The sequence below is a fragment of the Lonchura striata genome, chromosome 22 (genome assembly GCF_046129695.1).
Source record: "Lonchura striata isolate bLonStr1 chromosome 22, bLonStr1.mat, whole genome shotgun sequence".
Classification (NCBI taxonomy): Eukaryota; Metazoa; Chordata; class Aves; order Passeriformes; family Estrildidae; genus Lonchura; species Lonchura striata.
In genome coordinates this window covers 7,054,048-7,074,852 of record NC_134624.1, presented here as the reverse complement: position 1 = coordinate 7,074,852, position 20,805 = coordinate 7,054,048, and the positions used below count along the sequence as shown (strand labels likewise).

The 20,805-nt window shown below is 45.9% G+C and overlaps 1 protein-coding gene across 8 annotated transcripts in view; it reads left to right on the top strand.

The window, feature by feature from the left end:
* The window catches only part of RAPGEF1 (Rap guanine nucleotide exchange factor 1), an 84,770-nt gene that overhangs the window by 41,976 nt on the left and 21,989 nt on the right, over window positions 1-20,805 (top strand). For 2 of the 8 annotated variants that reach the window (XM_077787887.1, XM_077787884.1), the window contains exons 5-12: window positions 1,728-1,816; window positions 2,195-2,347; window positions 3,699-3,822; window positions 4,673-4,699; window positions 5,049-5,232; window positions 6,394-6,909; window positions 13,134-13,336; window positions 15,782-15,940. In XM_077787887.1, the coding sequence (XP_077644013.1) occupies window positions 1,728-1,816; window positions 2,195-2,347; window positions 3,699-3,822; window positions 4,673-4,699; window positions 5,049-5,232; window positions 6,394-6,909; window positions 13,134-13,336; window positions 15,782-15,940 (1,455 nt within the window). The remainder of the gene's footprint in view (window positions 1-1,727; window positions 1,817-2,194; window positions 2,348-3,698; window positions 3,823-4,672; window positions 4,700-5,048; window positions 5,233-6,393; window positions 6,910-13,133; window positions 13,337-15,781; window positions 15,941-20,805) is intronic. The other 6 variants (XM_077787889.1, XM_077787886.1, XM_077787888.1 and 3 more) reach the window with 3 other exon arrangements.

The window sequence follows — 20,805 nt, the reverse complement described above, 5'->3', positions numbered from 1 at the left end:
AGTGTTGGCCTGGCTTTGGTGTAAGGTGGTGAAGAAAGGTCAGGAAAAGGAGACATTACACTTTCCCTTCCATTGCCTTCTCAGGGGGATGTTTAAGGAGTATTTTGGCTTTTGGTTTGATGCCCATACATTTTATTTCCCTTATTGTGCTCCTGCCTGCTTGCAGTCCTCGCTGGCTGCTACTCCAGAGACACACAGGGTCCAGCCCTGAGTCTGTTAAAGTGCATGAGGATCTCCAAAAACCTTGTCAGCACTGGAATTTTGTCAAGAGGGCAGAAAGGTGGCAATCCATTGAGTCATCACTCAGCCCCAAAATACCAAATGCAGCCAAAAGAGTCAAGTGATGTTACTCATCAGGACACTTCTCAGAACAGGCTGTTCCTCACCAGGGCTCTCAGTCCCAGCAGGGACATCTTCACAGTTTTGGTCCCCATGGACATCTGTTTGTGCTCCCTCTTCCCCCAGCCTGTGTGGGATGTTCCAGGACAGCTTCTGGAAAGCTGAGTTTTTGGGTAACACAGTGTACGTTCTGTGGAGCATAAGAGTGTAAGTAGAGCATGGAGACCAAAGTCAGCTGTGGTGGACACTTGGATGGTGTTTGCACTTTATTCCTCTTGTTGTGTTTGTGTTAACTTCAGCTTTCAGTAGAGCCTTGTGTAAAAGTGCCAGAACTGGAGTATTTTCCTTGCTCAGAGGGATGATGGCAGTGACATTCCAGCTACAGCCACTGCACTGAGAGAGCAATGCCAGTTGTTTCCAAAATCTCCGGACAAGGACACAAAGATGATACTGGAATGATCACACTGTACTTCAGGCTGCTTAAAAAAATAAAATAAATTAAAATTGATCCCTTACAGTTTCCTTTGTGTAATATGCTGGGAAGCCAATAGTGGCAGGAAGCACTGCCAGTTTTCCAGCCTGCCTGTAAGAGGGGCATGTGTTTGTATCTGTGGGCAGGAGATCTATTTGTCAGACTGAGACATCCATGAAATGTTCTCTCTGTCTTTCTGGCGTGAATGATTGTTGCTTTGACTGCTGGCAGACTTAGAGTTCAGGATTATCATGCCCTTATCTCTTTATCCAGAGCTTTATCTGCCTCTAACAGATACTCTACAGTAGCTTCTTGAATGATTAAGTCTTCTATTGCTAATGTGTTAAAAGGTGGCTTCAGGGGAAGCAGGCCTGTTAAATGAAGGTGTTCTCTGTTTAATTTTTGGTTGGGCATTTTACAGAAAACTTGCTTTTTGAAACAAATACATTCTTATTTATAAAATGTAAAGCAATTATTTAATGTTGGTTTTGGCTAGATGAAGTACTCCACCGGGTAAGGCTGTTTTTTACTTAGATCTGTGTATGTAAAGCCAATTTACCATTATCTAGGATATTGTGTGGACTGGAACACATTTGTGAGACAGAGGAAAGAGGAAATACAGCAAAAAGACACACATATGGGTTTGTGCAGAATCCCCATACAGTCAGGGGTAATGAACTTCACTCAAATACTGCCAAAACTTCCTCTGGGTGCAGGCTGCTCCTTAGCAGCTGTTCTGCATCATTTGTGTGGCTCTGTACCAGACTTAAACCCAGCTCAGCTCTCTCTGTGTCCACACCATCATTAAACCATAACCAAGAGTTTACTGCAGTAGCATCCCTTTGTGTTCTGGGATGTTTAAGTGCAGCATTCAACAAATAGTGACTATTCTCTTTTTCTTCTCTCCATCCATCAGGAGCTGGTCAGACTCACGATTGAAAAGCAGGAGCATCCCTCTCCCACAAGCCCAGTTAAACCCAGTTTACCAGCATGTAAATCTGACAGGTGGGTCACTGATTTTTTCTGCAGGCAGGACTGATAGAGAAGAGATAATTTCTGACTGCTGAGAGTTGAGTTAAATATTCAGCTGTTCTTCACAGAGGGTGGTGGTGTTCTTAATGTAGCCCCCCATCTATTTCAGCAGGATTGCTAAAAGAGAAGATGCTGTGGTAGGAAAGACACCAAAATCTGGCAGTGAAACAACCTTTGAGTCACATGCACACTGAGCTCTGCATATACATGGAATTCCACCTGCAGATGCAAATTCTGCCTTCTGCTCTAGGTGCCTGTCTGATAGCACATGATTGAAAATAGGTTTGAACCTGTCAGGGCTGTGTTCCAGCTGTGGTTTATGATCTGCAATCTGTGTTTTGCATGTTGCAGCCCATCAGAGCTTCCCCTCACAGACCGAGAAATGGAGATCCTCAACAAAACAACTAACATGACTCAATCCAACGAGCTGCTGACTGACTCCATGGATGAAGAAGTTGCACCTCCTAAACCCCCTCTGCCCAGCATTCGTGTGGCAGAGAACAGGTAATACTGCCCAGCCAGCTGACCAGAGAACACCAGTATCCCTGTTGGTTTTTATACAATGTGCACAAGAGAGGAGGGTCAGTGTTGCTTTTGAATTTCCAGTCCTCCAGAGCAATTTTTCCCTGCTCCTGGACTCTGCTTTGTGTTCTGTCTCTCATATTATTTTTTTGTGTCTTTTCCTTTCTTTCTTTTTATGTGAGGATAGTGCCACGCCCTGACATCCACGCATGAGAGGCATCACATAAATCCATAATAACCTCACATAAAACTGTATGATTTCTACACTGTACAAGTGTCTTAGGCTGCTGTATCCCATGAGAAATGTTCCTTTAACCTTGAGGGGCAGTTACTAATCTGTCCTGCACAGCCAGGTTGTTCAGCTTTGCCTATCAGCTTAAGAGTGAAAGCCAAGAGTGTGTGAAAAAACCCCTTGTGCTTAGTTGTTCATACTCTGTTCTAAGAGTAACCACATGAAAGTTTCTATGTTCTATTTTGAGAAGGAAGAGAAAACCCCCAATTTGCAGGTTTTTGTGTGTGTGTTGTTTTTCTTCTCTAGTACTGGTGCTAATGGCTGGTGTGAACAATACGTGTTGTGGTAATTTGAAAACGTGGCATCAAGGCCTGTGGCTGATAAAAAGAATCACATTTCTGTGTATTTCATGAATTCTCAAAGGTTATATAAAAATTTCGTGGTATGTTCCAAGAACAGACTCTGTGTGCTCTTGGGAACTTCTCAGGCTTGATGACTACCAGAATTACGTGTCATTAGAAGCAAAAGTTGAAAGTCAAAGGGTTAAACTCTCACAAGTTATTGTAAATGTGTGGGTCTGACACAGATTCATGCCAAAACGTGGGGCCCTCACAGTGCCCCTGGTGAGAGCAGCTCTGACCCTTTTGTTCCCTGAAGTTCACCAAGAAAGCAAAGACCAAAAAAGATAATTTTCCTGTCCTGTAAATCTGTGAAACTTTGAGCATTTTTCACATCTGGAAGGAAGGTTTGAGGAGGGGGAAGGACTTCTGTAAATGGAAATAATATTTGGGTCAACCAAAACATGTAATTTGGATTTTCACTGCTTTTATTAAGAAATAATTGCCATGCTAATTAGCACCATTCAGAATACTTTTAACAACAGCATTTGTTTTTGTTTGAGAAACACCAACCTTAAAAAATAATTCACTTACCAGGACCTTACCTGTGAGAGTATTCTTAAATCAATATTTTTAGTGGATACATTTTGCTGAATAGCTCCTGTCTGACAAAAGCTTTCTGGAAAACATCTTGTGAAGCCTCTGAAAATCTTTTTTTTCCTGGAAGAGTGATGGAAGCATCAATTCCTCTTGTGTCTTGCAGCCCTCCACCAGCATTGCCCCCTAAAAAACGTCAGTCTGCACCTTCCCCAACCAGAGTGGCTGTTGTGGCCCCCATGAGCCGAGCTACCAGTGGGTCCAGTTTACCTGTTGGGATCAACAGACAGGTAATGGCACAACCCCTTTGTGAGAGCCAAGGGGCTTTGTGTGCTGTGAGCTGCAGGAAGAGCTCAGGGAGTTGCTGAGAGCTGCAGGTCCCTGCCTGCAGTGGGAGTGGCAGTGGCAGAAGCAGCAGTGTCATAAATAATGTGGACAGCTTAATTTTTTTATTTTTTTTTTACAGTGTTGTTGTGTTTAATTAACAAATTGCTACAAACTTTGTTGCCTTGAGGGGTAATAGTGTGAGGATGGGAGTGACTGAGTCTTGCCATGTCCAATAGATCAGGGGGCAGCTGAGCTCCCTGACATCTCACCAGGGTTTACTCTGAGATCAGAAGTCTGTCTTCATCCAGTCACAATTTCAAACATCTTTTAACTCAAGCCATAGTTTGAGCTACTGCTCTGACCGCTGCCGGTGCTTTGGGGAAATTTGTACATTTTCTGATAGAAAAATGGGAAAGTTGTTTGTGTGTTAATCACATTCCATTTCTTGTGCTTGTCTGGGGTTTATGAGGTTGTAAATGGCTGGGTTTGCTTTACCCATTCAGGAACTTACTAGCTCAGCAGTGAGGACCTGGATCATATCAAATTGCATAAAAATCAAATCTTGTCCTCATCCCCAAAGCCTCAGCTTTGGCTTAGGGAGCCTCTGCAGTCATTTGGCTGACTCAGATAGAGCTGTGGCCACTCTTCAGTTGAAATTAGAGTCACACTAATGTTGTTCTGACAGAGTGGGAATAAGTGAGGGGTTCACTCACAGGTTAATAAGCTTGAGGTAATTTCTGAAATGGGACCATCGCCATAGGCACAGAAAGTTGTATCTCACTGTAGTTTGTTTTCCCTTTGCATGCACCTGAGGTAACCAAGTATTTGCTGAAGCCCCAGGTATGTCATGAGAAATCTTGCAGTGTCATTCCCTTGTCTCAGTGTCATGACAAGCAGTCATCAGTCACGTAGCTGTGAAGAACTTGGTTATCTTCTCAGCATCTGTAAAGTCCAGTGGGGGCCCAGCAAGCCTTGCTTGAAATTAAGAACACACAGAGCTCCCTGGCATGGGCTCTTTACCACATCAGAGGGTTTCTGTGTCCTCCATGAGCTTAGAGAGGGCCTGCAGCAATGATCCTCTCCCCTCCTTTGAGGTCTTTGCTCCTCGAGCTGCATCTTCCTCACCAGCGAGCTGCCAAGAGTGATGGTGACTTGATGTTTTTTTACTTTTTTATTTTTTGTCCCGAAGGATTTTGATGTTGACTGCTATGCCCAGAGGAGGTTGTCAGGTGGAAGCCACTCCTACGGGGGAGAGTCTCCTCGCCTCTCTCCGTGCAGCAGCATTGGCAAACTGAGCAAGTCTGACGAGCAGCTCTCCTCTCTGGACCGCGACAGCGGCCAGTGCTCCCGCAACACAAGCTGTGAAACCCTGGGTAAGAGGGGCTGCTGGGGCCTGGCCTCTGCTCTGCAGCTGAGGTGCAGGAGGTGATGTAGTAAATGCACTGCACTTGCAGCTGCTGTCTTGGAGCTGCTGCAGGCAGCTCAGTGCAGAGCTGTTCTGTTGTCAGAATCCAGGGCATCCCTCTGGCTGCCCTGGCAGGGGTCAGGAACCCCCCTGGACAGAGCCCCCAGAGACACTGTCTGTGATCTCTGTCTATGGAAAAGAATTTTCAATCTTACAGGATGAATTACCAGCTCTGAGTGTTTGATATCAGTAATAATTAAGTGTGGCACGGGTGCAAAAGTAAAATTTTAGGATTCTAGATGAGGGGTCCAAAGGGGACAAGATGGAGGAAATTGGGTGTGCCTTGTCCTTTTTCTCCTTCTTCATGCCCTCCATGTTTCACTGTGGTGTTGGCATTTTTCTGTTGGTTCAGGCTGGGGACACACTGTCCAAGGTAGGTGACAGATATTGGCACGTTATTGTAAATGCAGCCCAGGGAGTTTCTGGTATTTAATGTTTGTCACATCCCACTGAGGGCAGAGCCCCACACGCTGCCCTGCAGGACAGAGCTGGGCAGGGCAGCAGAACATGTGAGAGATCAACAGAATAAACAACCTGGAAACCAGCACAGACCAATTATGGCTTCTGCTTTGGCAGCGGGGCTGACAGACAGAGATATTCTACAATCTCAGAATCATCAATACCACAGATTCCTACATTCTGTCAGAGAGGAAAAAGCCCAGGGGAATGTGTTTCCCTTGCTGTAGGTGATGGTTCTCAAATTCAATTCAGCTCTCAAGTGGAATGTTTTCTTCATTTCAGCCCTGTCTGCAGAAATTACAGTCCTGGTAGACAAAAGCAGTGCTGTTTCTACATGCTAGGAAAGAAAATAAAAATATAAGTATGACACAAATTATGCAGCTGTCTACCTATTGAATTTTTGTTATTTGTTTGCTAGTGTAAAGAATTAATTATGAGTTATATGAAGTCTGTGTGTTAAAGAAAGTGTAAAAAGATAGTCCCAGCTGCAAGGAAGTTCCACTCTGATTAAAATGAACTGATTAATTAACTTAGAGAATAGGAGGGACAGAACTGAGAAGGGCTAAAGAGTAAAAGAGAGAAACTAACACATCATCCTCTGTTTACCCAGATCAATCGGATCACTATGATCCAGACTACGAATTCCTGCAGCAGGACCTCTCCAACGCTGATCAGATACCTCCTCAGGGGCCAGGCGTCCTCAGCCCATTGCCAGAGTCCTTGGGTGAGTCTGGCTCCCCTTTCCACGGACACACTTTCCAGCTGCCGCAGGGCAGCTCTCCTCCACTGGAATTCTGCAGCCTCTCGGGAGCAGCGCAGCCGACAGAGACTCCCCCAGCTCTGCCCGAGAAGAAGAGGAGGAGTGCAGCCTCGCAGACCTCGGAGAGCTCGGGCTGCAGGGTGTCCTACGAGCGGCACCCGTCCCAGTACGACAACATCTCCGAGGACGACCTGCAGAGCGCCGTGCTCGTCCCGTCAGTGCCCTTCACCCCCTTCGCTGCTGTGCTGCCTTTCCAGCAAGGAAACTCTTCAGCACCAGTGGAATTCATGGCTGATTTTGCTGCTCCAGATTCCAACAGTGACCCAGAAAAGCCGCCACCTCTGCCAGAGAAGAAAAACAAGCACAGTAAGCGAGTTCCTGCGTTTGGGTTTTGGTTTCTTGCCTTGCAGTTGTGGTGCTTCTGATCATTACTAAGTCATGGTGATGCTCTTAACTAGTTGAGTCTGAGTGTCAAAAGCAGTTGGTCAATATCAAAGATATGGAGGGGAAGTGGCAGTGCTGTGGTGGGCAGGGAGTGATTCCTGGGACCAAGATCAATCCAGGCCCAGGGGATCTGGAATCACACAGCTTCTTCATTACTGTAGTGAGATCTTGTTACTTTTCTGTTCACCTGAATGTGAGTCTTTGAGGCACTCTGGCTTGCAGATCTTTCTGGTCTGTTCTCCCTTTTTAAGTCAGTTCATTCCCCCCCTTCCTCAATTTTATTTTCCCACTGCAGAGGAGAGTTGGGTCCTCTCCAAGAGCTCAGAGAAAGGACTATTTTTCTGTCCAAAACCCAGCCTTGCCAGAGCAGTTCTTGGCAATAGGAGCACAGTCACCCACATAGCTGTGCAAGACAACACTATTAACTGGAGTCCAGTACTGCTGTTTTGCTACAGGATCTTATTTCCTTTGGATGCCTGAGAATTTCCCACATCATTAAAACAAGCAGCCTCTAAAAGCAAAGGCTCTTGTCCCCAGCCAGACTCCTGGCACACCAGGGCTGACCACATCTCAAGCTCACAACCATCTTCTGATTTCCTTAATGTTCATGGCTGAAAAATATGAAATCTCTTGCCAAACAGGCAGCCACAGTGCTCTGCCAGGGAAGGCTGTGGACTACACAGTGAGATCCAGCAGATATTGGTTTACTGGTCACTGGCTGCCTTTGCAGCTGTGTGTTGCATGAGGAGGTAATGTATACAATATCTGGAGGAAGAGCATTACATTGCATGGCTGGCTGCCCAAGAGAAGAGCTGATTTCAAAGTGCTGAGTTGGCCTTCTGGCTCCTTCCTGCAGTTTATAGACTTCTCACTGAGAATAATTTTTTTCCAGAGGGGTTGTGGACTCCCTGTCCCTGGAGGTGTTCCAGGACAGGCTGGATGGGACTCTGAGCAACCTTGTTCGGTGGAAGGTGTCCCTGTCCATGGCAGAGGGTTGAAACTGGATTCTTTAAGGTTCCTTCCAACCCAAACCAGTCTAAGATGCTGCAATTCTATGTGTAAGGGTGGGAGTAAGAGGGGTGTGTGGTGTCAGGGTGTATTCTCTCCATTCCTATGTAGTGTACTGCCAGTCACTTCTTTAAAAATATGCCTTGTCTAAAAGCATTTCCATTATCCCTGAATGACCTGTCCACATGAGTAACCCTCAGGGATTTTACTCAGAGCACAGGGATTGACCCACCTCGAAGTGAGGGTCATAAAAGTGTCCCCATATGCAGGAAATCTCTTTTGTTCCTCTCTGGTAATCAAGCAGTTAAAGACACTAAAATCAGCTAAAAAAGAGGATGAGATGGACAACAGAGAGGAAGTAAATAGGCACAGGCCAAGGTGTTATAGCTTGTGCTGTTCAAAATCCTCACCTGAAGCACGAGCTGCCAGGGGCTGTGATATAGAGCACGTTAGTGCAGGATCAGATCCTTGTGGATCTGCTGTTGCACCACTCAGGCTGGGATGGATGCAGGGAAATGCACCTCTGTGCACGTAGGCAGCTTCAGTGGAGGGGAGATTCCTGGGTGAGTCTTGGGTAAGAGGAAGTCTTGACATTTGAAAGAGAGATCTGAGTTGTTTGCTTGTGTCTTCAAGCCCCATGTCTTTGTTTTCTGGTATCACACAAGATGCCAAAAAGTTACTTGAAAACAAGTTTAAAAGCAATTTGCATTACTGCTTGAGCACAACTTTAACCTCAGTACCAAGGCCTTGTGTGAATCTTCTTTGATGTTGGATTAGAGGGAGTATTGATCAGATTGCATTGTTAGGAGAGGTAGGAGCTGTTTCCTAATGTGTTGTCAACGCTGATTTGATAAAGCATCCTTGCTGCAAAACTTGTTGGTAGTCCTGGGGCTGATACCTGACGGCTGCAAATGTTTTAGTTGCATTCATGTGACACTGAGAACTTGTTTTCGGTTGTTTTTACTCCACAGTATATCACACCATGGATTTGTGGTTGCTAGTTTTACTTTTTCAGCATTTAAAAGGCCAGTCAAACATTACTCAAGCTCTGTGGTGACACCCAGGATATTTTTTGCCCAGAGGCTGATGCATGTGGATATTCTTGTGTAATCACACAGCGCTGCTTCCACAACCTCAACAAGCTCCTGGGACCTGGAGGAGATGCATAGATTTGTTAAAAAGATCCAGAGATGGGAATTGGTTGTAGTGCCTTTGTTGTGGGACATCTCTTGGTAGCTGGCAGTAAGTGTTGCATCAGAGACACTGATGGTCTTTATTGGTAATACACAGAAGATCTGCTTGAGTTAACCTTGTGTATTGCTGTGAGCTGTGCTCAGAGGGACCTCCAAGAGTTGATTTCTGTATAATTTACACAGAGGAGTGATAGAGCTTTTAGTCTGGCATGAGTTATGGTTATTTTACTGTGCTGTAAGAGCACATGTTGCTGTGCTAAGGGCAAATTACTCCAGACTGCTGCTTGAGCACCAGCGTCGTGTTCCTACTGAACAAGACACAGACACGGAACAGCTTCTGCCATTAAGAGCCCAGAGTCAGAAATAACAAGATCCTTTCCCCAAACAGCTTGGAAACTACTGGTGAGGCACTTATTCACGTTTCCCTCGCTGTCAGTGGGAACAAAACGCAGCCTGGTGCCCAGTGAGCAGCTGGTATTTAACTGCAGGAACCATGCTGAGGGCAGGCTGGGCTTAGCCAGCGGATAATGCCAGCTCTGTGAAGAACAGCTCTGCTCCCAGAGGTGACAGCAACGACTGCCTCATTGACCTTGACTTCTCCACTGAGTTGCTGTGTGGTATAGCTTAAGAATGTCCATTATTTTGGCTCTTGCCCATGCACACAAATCTGTTGTGCCCGTGCAGGGCCCAGCTGCCAACAGCACCAGGGTCGGGCTGGGCTGTCAGGGAGTCCTCCAGGGGGGATGCTGGTGTGCCTCACCTTACTGCAGGTGTGCCCTGGTGCTGATCATCTCCTAATTACCCCTTTGGACTCCAACAACCACTGGTTCTCTCCTGCAGATGAGGGGAGCAGGCTCCAGGAGAGCAGTACCTGTGACTTCTGCCATATGGGCAGAGCTGGTGTGTGCTGGAAATCCCTGAGCAGCTTTAGCTCCTTCAGAAATGACAGTCAAGGCACTGCAAGCAGATTGCTGGGAAGGTGTTCCAGCCTCAGTCTGAGATTTCATGGTTTTTTTTTTTTTATTTCACATATTTTCTGTCTGGGTTAAGAACTGACATAAACTGGGCATGTGGTGGGAGAGGTTTCTCACTCACGCCTCCCTTCTCTCCCGGGGTGCTGCCTTGAGACTGTCACTCCACCCCAGCTGCTCACTGGGGAGTTGCAGCCCCCATCCCTCCCTCTGCACAGTTGCTGCAGGGCGTGCAGCCTGAGCTGAGCTGCTGATGTAATTTCCCATCTGCTTTTAAATTTCTGCCTTGTTAAAAACCAGTGGGAAAGGGGGAGAGAAGACCCTTTGCAAACAGGAGTCAAGGGAGTGCTCTTGCTCTCTTACTCTCCTGTTCAAGACTGGCAGGATTTTAATGATGCCTATTTTGATTTGCACTCTGCAGTGCCAGGTTTGTATTTCACCATCCCAACTGATTTTCACTTTGCCTGCAAACCAAGATGACAAAGTAGAGGCAGAGACATGCTCACCTGCCCAGGACCAGTTGGAACAAGCCAGGCAGGGGAACTGCCATGACAATGGGATGCATTAGCCCCATAAAGAGCTGAGATAAAAGAGCTCTTCATTATTCCCTTGCAGATTGAGTTAAGGCTCCCGACAGCATTCAGGCTCACTGCCCTGAGTTGCAGTGATTTAATTTTACCCAAGTGTCTAATGTGATGCCCTTTTCATCAACACTTGTGAGCTGTGGTGTCATTGCAGTGCTTGGTGCTGTTCCAGGAGCTCTCAGCTATGGATCCCCAGTGGTGTCTGCAGACCTGGGTGTTCAGTGAAGCACTGCTTTGTGTAGGTGACTCAACACGAAGGGTTGATCTGGATTCAGCAGTCTCTGCTGCATTTGTGCCAGCGCTGCCAGGCCTGCCTTCTTGGCTTTTGTCCTGCTCAGTTGATGAGCTCTCAAAATGTGGTCTTTCCCTCAAGCTCTCGTCTTCTGCACTTCTGCAAGGACTCCTGATCCTTAGTTCAGTTTTGCTGCTAGAGAAATAGCTTTTAGAAGCCTTCTTTAGATCTTGTCCCCTGAAGTTGTTATATGATATCAAGGCATTTTCCAGGGCACAGGAGCACCTTAGCCAACTTGAAAGGACTGTTTTAGTAATTCTGTATTTCCTGCACCATCACCATGATTCCAAATAAGACAGTATTTCCAGAACATGCTTCCTTTCACAGTGAGGTTGTTCTGGGAAAGAGCAGGGATTCTGAGGAAGGAAGAAGGGCAGGCTCAGGTGGCAGGGAGAGCTGGAGGTCGGAATTCCAGCAGCTTTGGCAGAGCTGTGCAGGACTGGCTGTACTGCAGGACATGAGCAGGTTGTCCACTGGCAGGACTGAGGGGTCACAGGGTGGGGACAGCAGGTGTTACCGGTCAGGACTGAAATCCATCAGCTCCATTTCCTGTGCTCCCATTGCCTTGACCTGTTTTTTTTTTTGGTTTTTTTTTTTTCATTATTTCTTTTTTTCTTTATTCTATTTTTTTGGAAGAGGGTTATAATTGTTTTGGGGAAGGGCAGCTGTGTTAACTCCCTTTCTAAATAGAGTTTAAAATATTAGAGGAAATCTGAAAAAAGGTGCCCAAGACAGGTGCAAAGCCACTCCTTCCTGCTGACACATTTGCAGGGCTGTATCCTGTTTAAAGCTGGCCTGGGGGGTCTGCCTTGGCAGGTGAACAGAGGACTTTGCCTTGCAGCCAGTGTGGGAACCAACTTCATGGTGTGCAAATCCTGCATTGTTCTCCTTGCATTTGTGGCTTTCACTGAAGTCATCCACTCCTTTCAGCTGTACAACTGAAATGCCAGCAGAAGATGAATAATGGCCACCGAATGACCAGATTTACAAAAAGTAACAACTGCTTGTTTATCAGGAGGAAGGGAGGGATGATCACAGTGCCTGGTGCATGACAGCATGTTTACAAGAAGGCCTTGGTTAGTCCTTCCCATGACACTTGTATCTGTTTCTCCTGCTCTCAGTTGTACAGAAACAGGTTCTTCCTTTGTTTTACATTATTCAGCACACTTTGATCCTTAATAATGGGGGTGGGTTTGTAGTAGTCTTTCTGTGGCACTGGATAGCATCCTCCCCCTCCAACACTAAAATTTGCAGCAGTAACTAAATTCTCTGTCAGAGCTGCCTAGGCTCACCTGTGTGGGTTTTTTTATAAATTTTGGAAGGTGTATTGTACAGATGAAAAGTCCTCTAGACAAGGTTTGATCCCATTTAAATTTCCATTGAGCCACATCTCACAAAAGCTTGTGAATCCACTGAGTTTGAAAACTGGAGATGGTAAGTTGCTTTAAAAAGGGATGGGAGCAAAGGGTGTCAGATTTGAGCTAAGGAGGTAGGAGCACGTGGATAGGGACACTTTCAGGAGTAATTACTTTGTGATTAAGTATTTTGTACCAGGATTGGCAGTGGCATTTAAACAGCTGAGGGAGAGGCACATGCAGTCTCACAGATAGGTGTTCTCTGATAACAATGGAGAATGGAGAATTGCTAGAATGGAGAAACACTGTATGCCTCCTTGTTCTAGAAATCTTGCTGACTGCAGATATGAGACTTACTGTGGTCACAAGAATTATTAGAGACTTATTGTCCAGGTTGCATTGTTACACTCTTAAAAAGCAGACTGACACCATTATGGTTTTTTTTGGTGACTTTGGACATTAGCTGTTGAGGAATATTCTCAGAATTGCCATGGATTAGGTGAGGATTTGGGCTAAGCATCAGTGAATGAGACTTCTCAAGAGCTCACTGGTTCCAGAGTATTATCAGCTGTGTTTGTGGCCTGGGATGGTGCTTGTTGTGTGCTGGCTTGCAGGAGGAATATTTACATTTACAAGGTGGATGGCAGCTGTGGGTGCCCTTCTGAGGACAAGCAGCTGCCTGCTGACCCTCAGCTGGGGTTTGCAGAGCAGGACAGTGAGTGTCAGCTCTCTTTGCCTTGCAGTGATGGCCTACATGCAGTTTGTGGAAGACTACTCAGAGCCGCAGCCGTCCATGTTCTACCAGACCCCTCAGAACGAGCACATCTACCAGAAGAAGAACAAGTACCTCAGGGAAGTCTACGGGATCAATGACTCCTTTATCAGCTTAGACTCCTCTCAAGATCTGGCACCTCCTCCTGCTCTCCCACCCAAGCAGCGGCAGCTGGTGAGTGACACCTCGGGGACACCCGGCAGGGCCACCAGGAGCAGCTCTGCTCTTCTGCTCCTGGTTCTGACAGGCAGAGCTGGTGGGAGGATGTCTCACTGGTGTCTCACATCGTGCTCCTTGGCAGCTTGTGAACGTGGTTTTAGGCATTTTGCATCGTGTGTGGTTTTGCTGCTTTCCGACTCCACGTTCAGACCGTTCCCCGTAAGCTTTGAAAGTCCTAAAATGCCCTAAAAATGAAACGTTTGTCTTCCACATGGCAGGGCTGAATCTGTGCCAGGCTTGTGTAACGACAACTGCTTGGAAGATTTTGACACACTGAGCAACACTATTTTCAAGAGGTTGCTGCACTGTTGTTCCCACTGCTGTTTTGAAACTGTTGTCAGAGATGCCACTAATAATAACTGTTTAAACAGAATAACTGCTGTTATGTTGTCATGCACAGACCTTGGGTACAGCCACTACTTCACTCATGTTTCCTTCACCTTAGTCCCCTTGTGTGAGTGAGGATTTTACCTGTTTCTCAGTGTTCTGCTGGCCCCCAGCCTGCCAGCAGGGAAAAGCACATCCACATGTGTGTGGGTGGTGGGTTTAACAGCACAGAAAGGGCCATTTTCCATGTGGGGAATAAAATCCTGACCTCACTGATGGCAGCAGCAGTTTTGTTTCCAACCTCAGTGGAGGGTGGAATTTTGTCCCATTTCCTTTAGAGGGTTTTCATTTAATTTCTTTTCTCTCTCTTTTTTTTTTTTTCTCCAACTCCAACCCAAGGTATTTTGTTTATATTAATTATCTTATTTGTTCTGTTTAAAAAAAAGATTATTTTGTTCTGATGTAGCTTACTTAAATTGGCTATGGCATTAACAAAATGGGAAGAAATGTGGGAACAGAGCCATAGTCTAAGCATTGTGAGGGTGACTCTTGCAATATTTCTTCATATTGTACGTGCCCCAGAGTGTTACTTTTTAACTCTAATTTTGGGATTTGCATAACTACATTCCTGTGATGCAAGTAGGAGTCCTAAAAAGATAAAGTGACATTTTTGGCTAAGCTGAACTGAGTATTATGCATTAATTATTTCTGGGGACAAGACCTTAAATGCTGGCATCCCATTTGCTATGCAGGGATACTATAGAGTCTACAGGACTCATCTCTGGAGGATCAGGCAGTTCTCCAGGGTCTGTGGTCCCCATCAGTGTGACCCTTGCACTGTCACTTGTTCCTTGCAGTCCCTTGCCTGCCTTCCCCTCCTGGAGGTGGCTGCACTTCAGTGACATTTCTAGAGGTCACTTGGGCTGCACAGTCATGGTCAGAGTTTGCAAAGCACAGATTTGCTGCAGCCATTGTGCAGAAGGGAAATTCTTCTCCTGTCCTGAATTTGATGGCTGAAGTAAAGCATTTCTTTGCTTCCCTTTAATCATTTTCTGGACAGCCAAGATGTCACTGCTTTGCCTGCCGGCCATTTTTGTCATTTTACAAGCTGATACCATCAAGGTGTTGCTTGCAGTTCCCCTGAAGCAAAGGTTTCTTCAAGTGCAGCCTCCCTCCCTTCATCCCTCTGTCGGGAAAGAGGTGCAAGCAGGTGATGGCTTATATGCCACAGTCCCTGTAAAAGCCACCACACTCTTGTTCCTCTGCTCCTGCTGCCCTGGGAGATTTTATTTGGCAAATTAAATGGGAATCAGCTGCTCTAGGAGCAGCAAGTTTTGCTGGATGGACTCTTCTATAATATAATAATGAGGAAGTCCTTTCTTGTCAGCTTCAGATCTTAATCAAAAATAAGATTGTATGCTTACATTGTATGTTTTATTCAACAAGTCTGAGAAAGCCTGAATATACCTTATCCTCTCTCAGTCTCCTTACCATAGGGGAATTCAGGAGAAACTCCTTGCCAGGATTTTTCACTTAGGGTGTAATAGCTGCCTCCTGTGCAAATGATTATAATCTTGGACTGGACAGAGAAATGGCAGGATGTCACTGTCACCCAGTCTCACAGCAGTACCAGTGAGGATCCACTGGAGAGGCCAAGTTCCCAATCTGCAGGTTGCCAGAAAAAAATAGTAATGTGCAAGAAGTGTGTGCTCAGAGGCAGTTCCTCCTTTGGGTGTCTGCCCCCACGGCAAGGGGACAAAAGGGCAGCCAGGAGCAGCTTGTCTGTGCCAGCAGCAGCTGTCCATGGGTGAGCGGGGAGGGGGAGGCAGGAGTTCATTTTTTAAGGGATTTGTGAAACAAAGAAGATTTGAATTGTGATTTTTGTCGTGCCTCTTGAGCTCAAGGAAGGGATATTGGTGTGTCTGGCTCTGATGAGCTGCATGAATAGCTGTTTGTTTAGCCAGCCATTATATGCATTGTTTTACAGCTAGCATTTCTTTCCCTTTATTCATCACCTTTTCTGTGCTCTCTTTCTCTGTGTCTTGTGTCTCCTGCTTTCTCCCCCCTCCTCAGCAGGCCTCCTATGCTGCCTCTTCTTTCTCTTCTGTCTCCTACTGTGTCCAGCAGCCTAAAGTGCCCTTCACCCCCGAGGACTGCGGTGCCACTCAGGGCCTCACTATGTCAGTGTCTAACTCCTTTCTGAGCCGGCACAGCTCCTTTCCTGTGCACTCGGTGAGTTCTCTGCGCTTGGAACACGGGGGTATTGTCTTACTGCTCATCCCTGCTGTGCCACTTCTCTGCTTCCCTCTCAGGTCAAGGTGGAGGTTCCTTTGGGGGCTTTTGAACTCCTGTAGTCGCCAGCCAGGTGGGAGAAACGGTGTGTAAATCATCTCACCCAGTGTAAATCTCACCCAGTGTAAATCTCACCAAGTGTAAATCTCACCAAGTGTAAATCTCACCCAGTGAAGCCAGGGCAGGTGTAGCTTTCTTCACACGATGTGTCCATGTTGACATTTGTGGCAGGGGACTGAGGAAGGAGAGCTGGCCCGTGTGCCCAGGCACACTCCTGTGACCTGTGTGTGCCCCAGGCTGCACGTTGGAGCTGCAAAGTATTTTTTGTCCTATTGCATAATGCCAGTGATGTGGATGAGTCAATTAAAGGCTGCTGTGTGAGCTTGGCCTTGGGAGAAATAACAAGATGCTGTCCCCAAAATCCATAGATTTAGTCAAACATGTGGAACAGGGGCTGCAGCTCTTTAATTTTTTATTTCTAGAAAACAGCCTCTACTGGATCTTCCACCTCATTTTTGCCTGTCTGCTTCCCTTCACATCTCCATGGTCCCAAACAAGCTCAGTTTGCCTGTATGGTTTGCTGATGGATGAGCAGGGTTTTCTACAGCACTTGTGAGCAGCCTGAAGAGAAAATGGCAGGAGGAGCTGGAAATAATTTAAATCAAAGTAGTATTAGAGCACTGCTTAAATCTCTGATCAGCTGCTTAAATTAAATGGTAGTAATAACAAAGTGTTATTATAATGAAATTAAACTCAGCCATGGGATTCCACCAGCTCATCAGTGTGGGGCTCGTTTTCATGTAAAACTATGTGGTTATGCTCTGATTGCCATGTGATGACAAGTGAGAATACACTGGTTTTTGACAGTGACCTGGATGTTTAGTAAATTAGTCTTCTTCTGGAGAAGAAATTATCAGACAAGACTTAAGAAGATTCCAAAGTGTTCCATTAGTTTAATATTAAATGTTTGAAAACAGTATCCTCCCACTGTGCCACTGCTATCTTCCCATTTCAGCACTTACTCATTCTTTAAAAATTAGTGATAATCACTGGTCCAAAGAAGAAAGTATTCAAGTGCTTTACAAGTAGAGCTACTTCACAAGCCATGAATGAAAGCTTTTCGCTTCTACTTGTGTGAGAGAGAGCAGCTTTGCTGCACAGATGAAAAGGCTGAGGGGTGGCAAGGTTAGTGTCTGCATAAATTTGTGGTAAACAGTTCTGAAATTTGAAGGAAAAGTCCTGAGTTGTACAGCTCTCTTACTTGGTAGTGGTCCTTGCTAGCAAAACATGGAACTGTAGGACTAGATAAAAGTATCTGACTATTTTTGATTTAATTGAGAGGCTATAAATATGTTCTATAATGTTCTAAAAATACGTGGGCACTTTGATTTAAAAAGGCGTCCTTGTTGGATTAAATGGTTACTACCTATTAAATTGTTCTGACCCATTCTCATCTCACTTTGGACTACATTACTGTGAATATATTATTTTAAGAAATATTAAAACTTCATTAAAAAATCCTTCCTCATTTTTGCAAGGATTTGGTGAGGGGTAAAATAAATGGCTGGAGCATGAGGAACAGTGAGAACAATGAGACAGTGCACTGTCAAATGCACAAAGGAAATAAGCTGAATTAAAAATGGTGATTTTTCCATTAGTGCCTTTAAATTAGGATAATTCCATAATTTCATTACTTTATCTGGTCTATTTTTTCACAGCCAAAAATGAGATTTTCACTATGGAAGTGTCTCTTTGAGCTACGAAATACCAATGTCCTTACATGCATCATAGCTGACCCATGTAATACCAATATTCCATTTGCCCTATCCCTAATAAGACAGAGATGTGACACAGCTGTGGGGGTTTGGATCCCTCCCAGGGTGACACCCTCCATCAGCACTGGAAGGAGCAAAGCCCCTCCTGCAATCTGCCCCAGGAGGTTTCACTCAAGGGATGCCACGAGCTGCACCAGGAGCATTCCGCCTGCTGCTCTGCTCCTCGTGTGCTCTTGTCTTCATTTCTCCTCTCTCCCTAGAGAAAGGGCACTCAAGTGAGTGCTGGTGAACAATAAACCTGGCAAAAATCAGCATTAGCTGCCACCAGCCCCAATGAGGGTGAGCACACCTTCCAGGCACTGCCAGCTGAGCACTTGGCCTCTTGTGTACCCAGCTAGCAGCACTGGCTATCAGATCTCCTAAAATTACATGTCTCCAATGTAAACTGTTCTCATTCTGCACAGGAAGCAAAAACCTCCTTGGATCAATAGCAGGAATTCCAAGCTGCTCAACTCGATGGCTGTCCACTGACCCAGTGTCAGCAAGGCTCTGCAAGTGTAGCCAGTTTTCTGAAAGTGCCCTGTGATTGTTTTCCTTCCCTGGAGGCTGGTCTAGGGAGGCCACAGGAGTCACTCCCAGGGAGGACCTGTCCCTGTCCCCATCTGTTCCCATGCCAGCAGCAGGCAGGCCAAACCAGCGCCACGTTCTGCTTGTTATCCCCTTGGCTCTGGTGAAGGATTAGTGCCTTACTCCTGATTTACATGGCTTAACAAGACTGTTTTCCGACAGCAGAAAAGAGGTGAAGTTGTTCAGAGCATCTTTTATTTTTTTAATGGATGAGTTTTTCTAGAGCCCTGACTGCTTTCTCTCCAGTCAGCACTGCAGGGGCTGTTGCAGCCCAGCTGCCACTGCTGCTCTGTCAGCCCACTAATTGTGCTTTTCCCTCCTTTGCAGGAAATTGTGTCAGAGGTAATAGCTTTTACTGGATAGAGGCAGATCTTGAGCAACTGGATCAGACCTCATAGGTTTGGCAAGTTGGGCTGTTTTTTATCCGAGTCTGACTCGTGTCTGGCCTCTGTGCCAGCAGGGCTTGTGTTGGTAGTGTGGGCTGGTGTTTTAAGGAACTGCATCATGTTCCCCATCCCATGGACAGCTGAGCCATTAAATCCCACACTGGGGGGACAACTGTCAAGAATCATTCAAGGGATTCCCAACTCTTTTGAGAGTTCTAAGCAGTGGGGAAGGAGCTTTTCAACAAGAAGGCATCATCCTTCTGTGGCTGGCAGCAGTTTCTCTCCAGCTGATCACCTCCCTCCCTTCTTGTGAGCACAGAGCTGTTGTCCTGTGGTTTAATCAATCCTTGTGCTGTTTGCCTGGAAATGGGTGGGCAGGTATCCGAGCAGCAGGAATAATCAGATTTTGAAATCCAGTTACTTCCTGGCAGCTGGAGAACTCTGCAGTGGGAGAGGAAATATCTCCTGCAGCAAGCTCCACTGCTGCCCATCCACAGCTTTTGCACCAAGGGCTGCAGAAAGTCTTGTGGAAGCCTTTCCTCACTGAAACAAGGAACAGTTGAATCTCCAAGGCATGTACATGCCATTAGTGGAAATTTGGCTGCGTCCTTCACTGTGGAGGAATAAGTTGCCTTTCTCAAAATGTTGGGTTTTTTCCTATATTTTCTTTTTAATTAAGAAACATTTCTGGTAATTTACCAGAAACCAATTGGCTGTCAGGTTCCAGCAGAAGGCGCAAGTGATTTCCTTATGAAAGCTCCAGTTCAGCGCTTCTGTTCTCACTTGTTCTCACCATTCTTGAGCAAATTGAGCAAGTGCACAGAAAATTCACAGCAACTGTTCTTCTTTCTTGTGTGTTCACAGCAACTGTTCTTCTTTCTTGTGTGCGTGCTAACGTATGTTCAGGAAAAGGGGGGTCAGATAAGTGATTAAAGGCGTGCACGATGCAGCCATGTGCTTCCCACGTTTTTCCTGCCTTGTTCTTATTCCTGGAGCTCACTTCCAGCCTGCAGCACACACCAGGCTCTGGCCCTCAGCAGAGACTGAGCTGTTTCCATTCATATGGTGAGAGCCTCAGTTGAACCACAGCTGGGAAGTCATAACGTGTTTGCTCGTTTCTGTCCTAAGGTTTTGGCTCCTTAATTTGGAGCAGAGGGAAGGGGGATTGAAAAGTTTGCATCCCTTTAACCAGCTGCTCTGACTTAGGTATTGTTTTGCCTTTCCTGTTTAGCATTCTTTCTGTGTTTGTGTTCATTTCCACTGCCCGTGGCAGGCCTGGACACTGACATTAATAGTGCTGTTGCCTGCTGGCATCATTGGATCTTCTGGGGTGGTGGAAACCACTTCCTCTGGGGGTTCATACATTTTCCTCGCAGTTGGAACACTGCAGGTCTCTGTAGATCTTTCTGACCAGTCCCATGTTGACTTCATAGGCCACACACCCCATGTTTTTCATGGACTGATCTTTTAGAAGTCTTGGTCTCCAGATTCTGTCTTTTCCAAATCTGCCATCTTGATCTGGGGACTTTGTCCACAAGCTGAAGAGTTGATGCTGTAGGTGCAACAGAATTGAATTCTGGTATTTTCCAAAGAGGGATGCGTGACAGCATGGCTGATAAATCTTACAAAGGTTTTCTTCCCCTGCTGCCCCCTTATTTATTCTGTTGCAAAGACGTGCAGGAATCTCTCCTCCATGAGGAAAAGTTTGGATTTTGTGTTTTCTTGTGCAGAAGCCAGGAGACACAAGAAGCCCCATCCATCCCTATACTGTGGTTACCATCAATTAAAACCAGGGAGGTCAGCTCTGCAGCCAGGTCAGAGGCCTTGCTGAGAAACATTCCAGCCTGAGGAGTTGCTGCCTTTCCTGTGGCAGTGCTTGAAGCCATTCTGTTGGCAGCTTGTGTTTCCAGCCATTCATTGCAGGAGCATTTCCTTCCTCATTAGCAAAAGTACCTGGAAGCCCAGCATTGTGTTATGAGATAGGAAGTCTTTTCAAATAGTTGTCTGTGCAATTATA